Genomic DNA, 11,015 nt, shown 5'->3' on the forward strand with positions numbered 1-11,015 from the left:
GTGAACACGTCGTTCACAACACCTACAAGTTGCGAGCCTGCTAGTGTTCCACTGGACTGTCTAGAATAGTCTGTGGTTGTCATCCATAATCTGCTGAATGACGGGGCCATCATTTGGGAAAAAGGCTTCTCACATCGTCCACCTCTCACCCTCACCTCACGGTCTATTTCACCTCTTAACTCATCATCCAACTCATATTTCATCTATTACATCTACCCGTGTCTTATCCCAACATTTTCGTAGATATAAAATACATATACAATTTAAATCATTTAAAACGTGTATAAAATCGTTCACCCAACATAGATATCAAGTATTCAAATAATATGCACACATAGCACGTAATTTATATAAAATACTTTATATCTATGTGTAAGCTGAAGGTAACTATGCACTCACCTGAAAGGTGGTGACTCAGCACTCGGACAACACTTCGATACTCTCAAAACAACTTTCCTTCGATAAAACCTAGTACCAATACCACTAGGGTTTAGTCTAACGATAATCGCGACTAGTTAATAGTCTAGCTATTATTATTATTATTATATAAGCGTTAAATAACACTCAATATAACTCATAATAATAGCCCAAATAATTATTTTAAGGACCTAATAACATTCCTATAATTATTTGAAAGCTATATTAAAAATTGCATAAGCGTAGCTCACTTACAACATATTTTAAAGAAAATCGCGCTTTATTTGGAGCAGATTTTCAAAACCGAAAGACTCTCTTTCTCGGGACTCCGGGAGCCTCGGGGCTTCCTTAGGGTGTTAGGGGATCACCTAGGCTTAGGGGAGGGTTAAAACCCTTAGAGAGAGGAAGTTTAGAGAGAGATATGAGAAAGGTGTGAGAAATTCGGATGAATTCGCACCCTTTATATAGGGTTGGGCTTCGGATTTTACGTTGGGCGTAGGGAGGTTACACGGGGCGTAGTCCTCGGATAAGAGTGCCACCTCGGACCAGTTGTCTCGCATTCCAGATGGATAAGACCCGAAGGTACGTTGGGCGTATCGGATCTCGTACGCGGGGCGTAACGTGAAGCGACATGTCAAGATCCGAAGCGAAGCCTTGGTCAACAAGCAAAGGCTCAGATACGGCCACGTCATCCTCCTCCTCGCAGATTTCGCTATTTTCCTTTCCGACTTCTAAAAATCATAACTTTCGCATATGAGCTCCGTTTTCGACGTTCTTTATATCCACGCGAAGGTGAGAACGTACTCTACAACTTATGTTTAGACTCTGTCGGCTAATTTTGACTTTATTTTAAAAGTTATATTTTTAACAGGCCGGGACAGGATTGGTCCATTAAATTTTCATAACTTCTTCATCCGACGTCCGTTTTCGCCCATTTTTTTCTCGTTATGCTACTCTAAACGAGATCTTAGTTTCTCGTTTAGGTTGTGTTGGCTAAAAACCGCTCGATCTAATATTCGAATTTCGGGTTGTACACTGCTAATCCGAAACTTCGAAAAATCATAACTTCCTCATACGAAGTCAGATTTGGGCGTTCTTTTTATCGACGCTCTTAGTTTAACATACGCTACGACTTTTGTTTAGATTGCTAAGGCTAAATCTTGATCTATCATAAATTCACTATTTACGCTTCCCGGTATCGTGCCGGTTTTGTCGCGAAACTTCAACAGGTCATAACTTCTTCGTTATAACTCAGATTTCGGTGTTCTTTATATGTACGGAAACCTTGTAATATATACTACAACTTGGTTGAGATTATTTATTATTAATAGTCTTTTATCGAAAAATCATTTTCGACCCCTATTGCCTCTAAATTGACTAGCCCGGATATACAGGCGTTACAGGTTTCTAGGTTCAGGTCGATGAGTACTTTCGCCGATGATATGAATGACTATAAGTAAAGAGATAGAGGGAGGTGGTGGTGTGAATGATGGCATTGGAAGGAATAGAAAGTGAAATTTCTTTTATTAAACTTCATAATCAATTTTTTTAATTAATTTTTTTTATAATTACCATTTCGATATATTTCAACTACTACTTAGTGGTCACAATACAATAAGTGAGAAGACAAACGGGCAAAATAAGTTGCGCCGCTAACCCTTTTTGTATAATAAAGTCAATTCTTTTGAATACTACAGTTATAGATCTAAGGAACATAAGATAGTTATGCATGATCTGTTGTACTATATTAAGAAACTCTATTGCATCCGCGCGCGAGGAAACCAAACGTATCAAACGCGAATGATATGAATATGTATTGATTTTCCATGCACGATTTTTTTCATGTTTTGTGAGTTTTCATGTAGCGACTTTTAAAGCAATCTGTCCCGCCTTGAAACCCCCAACCCTTAAGCCCACGAGAAGAGATACCCCTGCAAGGTCCACACATTCCCTCCAACCCATCCAAAAACCAAAACGTTAGCCGGTCTAAAGCTTGACCTTCCTTCTGTCGATTCGGTCAACAAATTCACAGAAGTCTCTTTCTTAGCGAAAACTACGACACGCTTAAATATGTCAAACAAAACATTCATAACCATATTATGTCGTTATTGAATCCCAAGAGTTCTTTACAATGGATTACATGCTCTCAAAAAGAACCCAAACATGCTTTACGATGCCGAACATATCTCATCAACTATGAATATAGAGATCATGAGCCATATTTAAGGATAATACAATAGTCCACATGAGACATGTTGGTCGAACTCATCTATAGGGATAGCAAGAATAAATCTTGAACATGTTGTGCTCGTAAACATTCAAAAACCATTTTCTGCCGAACCGTCTTGTTGAAATGCTCTTCCATAAGAAAAGAAACAAAATAGTCTTTTTTATATAAATAAGAGACAAATATTGTAAATTATAAAACCACATGATCGCACACTATCAATTTTTTTTAATAAAGACCAAAATTACAAATTTAAGCAAACCATGAGGACCAAAACTACAATTTGCTCTCTCGCATATTATTTGAATTTATAAAAGCAAATTATATTGAATAAAAAAAATCGAATAAAGAATCAATCATTGTTGGAAAAAGGAAATGTATACTTTTTCCACCCACTAATCTACCTACGCCTACCGACCTACACAATCTTTTTATCTTTGAAGTTTGAAAAAAATAAAAAATAAAAATAACTTATTTATAAAAATAACTTCTCTTAAACTTTTAAATTTTAATACCATATACAAAGGCACTAACGTATACAGATTTCCAAAGGTTTCAACGAAATTTGTAATTTAATTTGGGGAAATAATCGAACCAATACATTCTTTGGAAATAATAGAACATGAATTTCGATTTTTTTTTCTTCCTTTTTTTTCTTAAAAAAATGAAAAGTAGGACAACTACACATAAATTCAAAGTTTTCACAAGCTTCGGAATTAATAAAAAAGGGCCCCGAACCATCAACTTGACCCGACCCAATCATGAATCAACACCCACCCCTCCCCCAATTATCACCACCCATCGACCGTCCGATCAACGTCATCAACCAACGGCTCTGATCGTCTCAAATCTTCTCCAGCTTCGCCGCCTTCACCACCGGATTCGCCTTCGCTATCGCCTCTTTCCCCACCGTCTTGAAATCATACGAGCAGTCGTGTTTCTCCGGGTACCTGTGGGTCCCACAGAACGTCGTTCCACATTTACATGTAAACCCCGTGAGCCCAACACGCTTCTTGCATGATCCACACCGATTCCGTTGCTGCGGTTTCACGGCGGTAGACGACGGAGATACGAGATCAGCGTCTACCGGATTGGATATCGGCTGATCCGGTAAAACGGAAACAGATGCTACAGCGGAAGATGACGATGAGGAAGATTCCGCTACAGATGTTTCCGATTCGTGCTGTGGATGCGTGAGGCTCTTCTCGACGGCTATCTTCGCCGTCGACATCTGCCGTTCCTTCATGCAGTGATCTTTGTAGCACTTTGAGCACATATTGAGCGTGGTGGGACTCCCGAAGAATCCACAGTTGTTAGCACAGAGCACGTGATTGCTTGCTTCCTGCCATTTCTGTTCCTCGGCCATATTCCCGAAACTTATCCGATCAGCCAAATATCCAAACAATTAATAGGGAAATTTTGAGAGCGATCGATTCAGATTCAGATTCAAACCAATCGCTCAATCAAACGAGATTATCAGAACCTATGATAGAAAACAAGGTAGACACAATCAGATCCAGAATTTAAAAAAGGAATAGAATCCCAAAAAACAAGCGATTGGAAATCAGAACAACGTACGGAAATCAGAAACGGAGATGGGGTATTAGGGGAGGGGATGGATTGAATTGTGGGGAGGTGGGCGGTGAGGAAGGGTGGAGAAATATAGGTGTTGAGGGAGGGTTAGGTGGTGGCGGAAATGTAGGGATAAAGAAAAACAAGAAAGGAGAGAATAAATTGGTGGTGGTCATGGTGGTGGTGGTGGGATTTGGAAGGTTCTAGGAGGTTGCGTGGAATTTTAGTTGTTTTTTTTAGTTATTGTTATTTATATTACCACAATAATGGTTTGAGTAAATTACGGATTTGGTCCATAAGTTTTTTTTTTTTTTTTTTTTTTTTTTTTTTTTTTTTTTTTTTTTTTGGTAACATCTCAATTTTTAATAGGATCAAATTTTTAACATGTTGTTGAGTTTGAACCTTTGGATTCTTGTGCTAAATTATAAAATGATTATTTTACCCTTTTATATCATATAGGTTGTCAGGTTGGATACTTGGGTTACTTTTTACCGCTCTAACAAACTACTATTGAAATTTTTAGAAATTAATATAAGTAAAAAGTTACAAACAATCTAATTCAATAGAAAGAAAAAATATCACCATTATTTTCAACCCAATCCAAGACCTCAACCAATCAAGCACAAATCTTGAATCCTAAGGTTGTGTTTAGTTGTGGAAAATTTGGTCATTTTTCGGAAAAAAATCTCCAAGAAAAATGAGAATTTTGAAACGCATTTAGTTCATCTATTTTTCTAAATTTTTCATGGAAAATGAAAATTTTCCGTTTTCTAAAATTACAAAGAAGTTTGAAATTTTTTGAAAATCGATAATCATTGTTTTCCACGTTTTCCTAATTTCAAAATTTTTCTAAAATATAAAAACACTCCCACCCCATCCACCTCTACCTATCATCACCTTAATACCCCCAACCCACCACACCCCTACCTACCTACACTCACTCCCAAGCCCACCCTCACCCCCACAAACACATACACACCAACCCCCACAAACAAACACACACACACACATACACACATACCAACCCCCACAAACACACATACCCACACCTACCCCACAAACACACACACACATACACACATAGGGCAAATATCATATTAGCCCACCAAATTTTTCGTGTTTGTTTTAAAAGGTCACCAAACTATTTTTTTACACATTAAAGGAATATACTTTCATATGATCGTTTAATTACATCCTTTTACCAATTGTAGAAGGTTTAACCCATATTTTTGTGACATGTGACTCCACGATGGACTATTACTGTTGTAATCTTGGTCCCCAAGAATTGCCAAGTCATCGTTAATGGTCCCCTTTATAAATCTGTCTTCCCCTAAATCCGTCTTCCCCACCACTTTGTTACCCTAATTCGTAACCTTCACATAATACCACCGAAATTCTCTTTTTTCCCAGCTATAAATCAAGAAGATGGCCTCAGAACAAAGCTTCTCTTATGGTGGTTTCATAATTTCGGACCTAGAGATACCAACTGATTACGAACTTCACGCCATGGAAACCCAAGTGCAGATTGAGAAAATGAGAGATGACATGCGACAACAGCTTGCCGAGTTTAGGGAGGAAATATGCTACTTGAAAAGGAAAGTGACCATGATGGGTGTTGTTGGAGTTGCAGTGATGTCGTTGATCGGGGTTCGTGTTTGCGTCGAATGCACTGGATGGGGATTTTGGTGGGTGTAGTTTATTTCGTAGCTAGCACGATGGCAATTAGCGTTTTATGTTAATGGTTTATTGATTTTTTTATGTGCTACCACATTGTTATGTGGAAGTACGTTGTTATTGTTATATGAAAGTACTTTGTTATGTCGAATTACCTTGGAAGTACAATTATAAAAAAAACAAATTCATGTTATGTTTTAAACTAAAGAAACTAACATTCATATTACAAATGAAAAACAAACATCCATGCATTCATTAATGTCATAACTTGGTGTCTTAAAGACACGTAAACAAGACCATAACAACAAGACACCTTTCATAACATACTCCAAAAACACAACACCTTTAATCCAGGTCCATTGGTTCTTGATGTATCACCTTCACCGTTTTTGCCTGCAACCTGTTTTTCCAACTTTTTCTTTAGTATCCTCTCTAACTTTTTTCATAAATTCAATGTACCTTGTAACGCGTAGATCCGGGCAAGTCAATTTAGAGACGATGGGTGTCAAAAATGAATTTTTGATGAAAGATTATTTGGAATGAATAATCTTAACTAAGTTATAGTATATGTTACAAGGTTTCTGTGCATATAAAGAACGCCAAAATCCGAGTTATAACGAAGAAGTTATGACATGTCGAAGTTTCGCGACAGAACCGACACGACGTTGAATGAAGTAAAAAGTGAATTTACGCTAGAGTGATATTTAGCTTTATCGATATAAACTAAAGTTGTAGAGTTTGTTAAACCATGAGCGTGCATAAAAAGAACGTCCGAATCTGACTTCGTATGAGGAAGTTATGATTTTTCTAAGTTTCGATTTAGCGGTATGCAGCCCGAATACTCGATTTGAGACCGAGCGGCTTTTAGCCGAAACAATCTAAACGAGAACTGAAGATCTCGTTAATAGTAGTGAAACAATAAAAAGATAGGCGAAAACGGATATCAGATGAAGAAGTTATGAATTTATAACGGAGTTTTCCTCTCCCGGCCTACTAAAAATAAATAATAAAAATAAATTCAAAATTAGCCGACGGAGTCTAAACTAAAGTTGTAGATCGTAGTCACACCTACGCGGGGATATAAAGAACTTCGAAAACGGAGCTTGTATGAGGAAGATATGGATTTTTGAAGTTTATTAAATAATTAAGGTATTTAATTTAAATAAAAAATTCAGATATTATCAAAATGGGGGGGGGGGGGGGGGGGGGGGAGTCACCAGGCTTATCCAGGTTACGCCCAACGTACCTAAGATTACGCCCAGCATAATCAAAGGTTTCAGCCTCTATAAAATGAAGTCGAGGCTGTCGAGTTTCTTTGCTCGTTTCTTCCCTTTCTCTCGTTTTTTTGCATCGTTTTTCGTGTAAGAAATATCCCGAAGCCCCGGTATCATTCCCGAGCCCTGAAGCAAGTCCTGAAGCCCCAAAGATCCCGAGAAGTGCGAATCCCGAGCCGAAGTTCTGCCCGCGAGGAGCCCGGTTTTTGTGAAGATCTTTCAGATCTACCGAAGAATACTACTTCTACAAGCCGTAGTGCTGTCCGATCATCTTCTAGTCAAGTGAGTGTGTGGTTACTTTCTTCTAACACGTAAATATGAAGTATTTGTTATAAAATATGTGCTATGTGTTTATATATTGTTGTGTTTTATTTGAGATGAGTGTGGAATGGATGATTTATATAGTTTTTAAATGAGTTAAACTGTATATGTATTTTATATCTACAAATATGTTGGGTAGAACATGGGTAGATGAGATAGTTGGTGTGTGATAAAAGCATGAGTTGGATAATGAGATCAAGAGGCTAGTTTTAGATCCGTGAGTATGGATTAGACCAAGAGGTTAGTTTTAGATCCGGGAGTATGGATCAGGTAAAGAGATAAAACTTGTTATTAGTCCGGGCGTATGGATTAAGACTAAGTTAATTGTCCCTAGTCCGGGAGTATGGATTGGGAACAGTTATTGATCCCGGAGTATGGATCAGATCAGGATTAAGGTATAGTTAATTGTCCCTATTCTGGGAGTATGGATAGGGTACAATTATTGATCCGGGAGTATGGATCATATCAGGAGGTTAGTTTTAGATCCGTGAGTATGGATCAGGGGAAAAGGTTAGTTTTTTATTTGTGAGTATGGATCAGGTGAAAATGTTAGTTTTAGATCCGTGAGTATGGATCGGGTGAAAACGATAGTTTTAGATCCGTGAGTAGGGATCAGGTAAAGAGGAAAATTTTAGATATGAGAGTTTAGATCGTGTCGTTATGAGGATCGATGGGGTGGGATAAGAGTTGCCTTTATATGGTGAAATTGTACAAGTTTGGATGTTCTATATTTATAAATATATGATATAACATTGTGGGATGAAAACCCTATATGATCACCAGGCTCCCAAGCCTGACCCACTCAGTTTTCTTTGTATCACAGGTATCGATACGAAGACATATTTCACTGAGAGATTTAAAGGAGATATAATTCATTAGTGTAATTGAATGTAAGTTCTGTTTATGCTTATATGTCTATATCGGAACATGACATCCCGAGGTTTTATTATTAAATGAAAATACATTCTATTTGAGAAATGTTTTGATAAGTTATTATCATATCTTGTTTTGGTAACAAATTCCGCAACCGTTTTCTTTAAAAAATTACTCTGATTTTAAAAACAAAGCATAAACAAATCGGTCTTTTCTGGCCGTGAAATTGGGGATGTCACAGTTGGTATCAGAGCATTAGTTTAAGTAAACTAGGAATTTGTAGGAAATTTCTAGACTTAAATTTAGAATACTAAGTAATGATTGTGAGGAGTGTGTCTAAAATATGTTAGGTAGTACACCTAAATTGACACAAGCACTAGTTTATTTTAGGAATGATGTCTATGATGCTTTTATGTGCTAAATGTTTTGTGTGATAGATATATTGATGCTATTATTTGTTCGGATCTATGGTCTGTTGACGACTGGATCTGGAAACCTTATGTGTTTAGGATTCTAAGTGTACGGCTACGATATTAGAACTAACATGTAAACGTTTCGGAGTAATAAGGATGATTTAATTATCTATCGTGATTGAGGATCTGAATTCACCATATTTGGTGTGTAGATCAAAAATGGTAAGAACCAAAAGTGGAGTTGGAAACGTGAACGAAGATAGGAAACAACCACCTGTGATTGAGCAAGCACTTGTTGTAGCAGCAACACCAGAGCCAATGACGATGGTTGGGGTGCAAGCGATGATGCAGATGATGTTGGATCGCCAAATGGAGGAGACAAGGCGATTACTCAAACAGAATCGTGAGGAACTGTCACTTCAAGTGGAAGAGCCCGAAGTGAATGGAGGGCCGTTTGAGGGGGGTAACTACAGTGGGACTGTTGGACAAGCAGAACCCCAAGTGGCAGAAAGGAATGACCCAGAAAGGGAAAGAAATAGGGATGGGTGTATGTATAAAAATTTCTTGGGCGCCAAGCCGCCAAGTCTTTCTGGAAGCCCAAAGCCTGTTGAGATTATGGACTGGATCTCCGAAATGGAGATAGTGTTTGAGAGTTGCGACTGTAGCAACAAACAGAAGACTGTCTTTGCAGTTAGACAACTGAAGACCAGAGTCTTGAGCTGGTGGAAGTTACTAGCAGATATGATGCCTCGAGGGGAAGCCCTGAGGATGTCTTGGGAATCATTCCTGGAGCAGTTAAAGATGCAGTACTGCTCAGAGATAGATCTAATTGATCTGAACAATGAATTCCAGAACCTGAAGAAAGGTAAATTGAGCATTGATGATTATGCTACTGCATTTGCTGAAAAGATGAAGTTATTTCCATACTTAGTGCCAACTGAACTCTCAAAAATTGAGAGGTTCGCAAATGTACTGCCTATCGACTTTGGCCCAACGGTCAAGATGGCAACTACTTTGAAGACAGCAGTCCAAGCAGCTAAAAAGTGGAGACCCAGTTAAAGGAAAGGGGTCTGGAGAGAAACAAGGTGGGCGAGAAAAGAAAGATTGAAGGATCTTCAAGGTCCGATGAGAAGAGAAAATTTTCGAAGTTTGATTCAAAGAAGCTCGAAGAAGGAGCACAATGGTGTGACAAGTGCAAAAGGAAGCACATTGGGGAATGCTCTAAAGAAATGACCTGCTTCAAATGCGGGAAGACTGGTCATTACGCCAACAAATGCCTAACCAAAAGAGAAGTCTTCTTTAAGTGTGGCGAAGAATGGCACTTCAAGCAAAACTACCCAAGAAGAGAAGAGGCTATAAGGCCAAATGCACCACCAAAGCCAAGAGCATTCCACATGATCCTCGACGAAGTAGAAAACAATGCAAGGATTCAAGGAGGAAGACTTCATATCAATATATAAAGTCTGTATCAAGAAGTGTAGCCTACTAGAGGCGTAGTATAGGGTGAACTTGAACATGTGCGTAATCGTTTCAAGAAATAATATAAACCTGAGTTTTGCTATCTGATATGTTGAATGATTATGTGAATTTCTTGTATGGTGACTTGGTCGACTGCGGGACAATACTTGAGACGAGTATGAGTAAGTGTGAAAGGTAGTAGATGCATATACTACCGGAAGCACATGACTCGCACTTGGATCAGGGAAAGTCACAAGGTTACCAAGAAGCTGGTGATTGATTCCATTTTATTCTGGTATGTCCTTACCATTGTTTCGGTAATGACTAGAAAGATGGTTCTTGTTACGACCCTAGTGGTCATATCCAATTGGAGTTCGACTACGGTGAGTATGTTACGTGGTTCGGAGAACCTAGTTCGAAGTAACATCGGACGTAAGTCAAAAGATTGAAGTTAATGCGATCATTGGTATCATACTCGTTATTCATAAAGTTTGTAGCTAGAAATGCTAGATGCTGAAATATGATTATATCACACTAGAATATGAAGGGAGGTATATTCCATTCTTGAATTTAACTTTAAAAAGACCGAGTCTAAGCGTCGCATCGTGCGATGAGAGGTCGCTAGAGCACGACCCATCGGTCTATTACAATAGATAAAGGAAAGTATTTATCCTAAGAATAAGAAGGAGTCCACAATAAGGACTTATTTGGTAACTTGAAGGTTACGATTGAAAGTACAACATAGTACGATAAGCAGATGCAAGATTGAGCATCGTCTGCGGTCAA

The 11,015-nt window shown here is 38.3% G+C and overlaps 1 protein-coding gene across 1 annotated transcript; it reads right to left on the reverse strand.

The window, feature by feature from the left end:
* Window positions 1-3,257: 3,257 nt before the first annotated feature.
* LOC145011099 (zinc finger A20 and AN1 domain-containing stress-associated protein 4-like) lies at window positions 3,258-4,425 on the reverse strand. The gene is made up of 2 exons (XM_078969730.1): window positions 4,223-4,425; window positions 3,258-4,127 (listed from the first exon to the last, which is right to left on the reverse strand). The coding sequence occupies exon 2, from the start codon at window positions 4,008-4,010 to the stop codon at window positions 3,489-3,491; it is 522 nt and encodes a 173-aa protein (XP_078825856.1). The 5' UTR covers window positions 4,011-4,127; window positions 4,223-4,425; the 3' UTR covers window positions 3,258-3,488.
* Window positions 4,426-11,015: the final 6,590 nt, after the last annotated feature.

Source organism: Lactuca saligna, chromosome 8, assembly GCF_052625555.1.
Source record: "Lactuca saligna cultivar CGN05327 chromosome 8, ASM5262555v1, whole genome shotgun sequence".
Lineage (NCBI taxonomy): Eukaryota > Viridiplantae > Streptophyta > Magnoliopsida > Asterales > Asteraceae > Lactuca > Lactuca saligna.

Bases quoted from the DNA above. Each gene is read 5' to 3' on its own strand.
- LOC145011099 (XM_078969730.1), bottom strand. From the start codon at position 4,010: ATGGCCGAGGAACAGAAATGGCAGGAAGCAAGCAATCACGTGCTCTGT.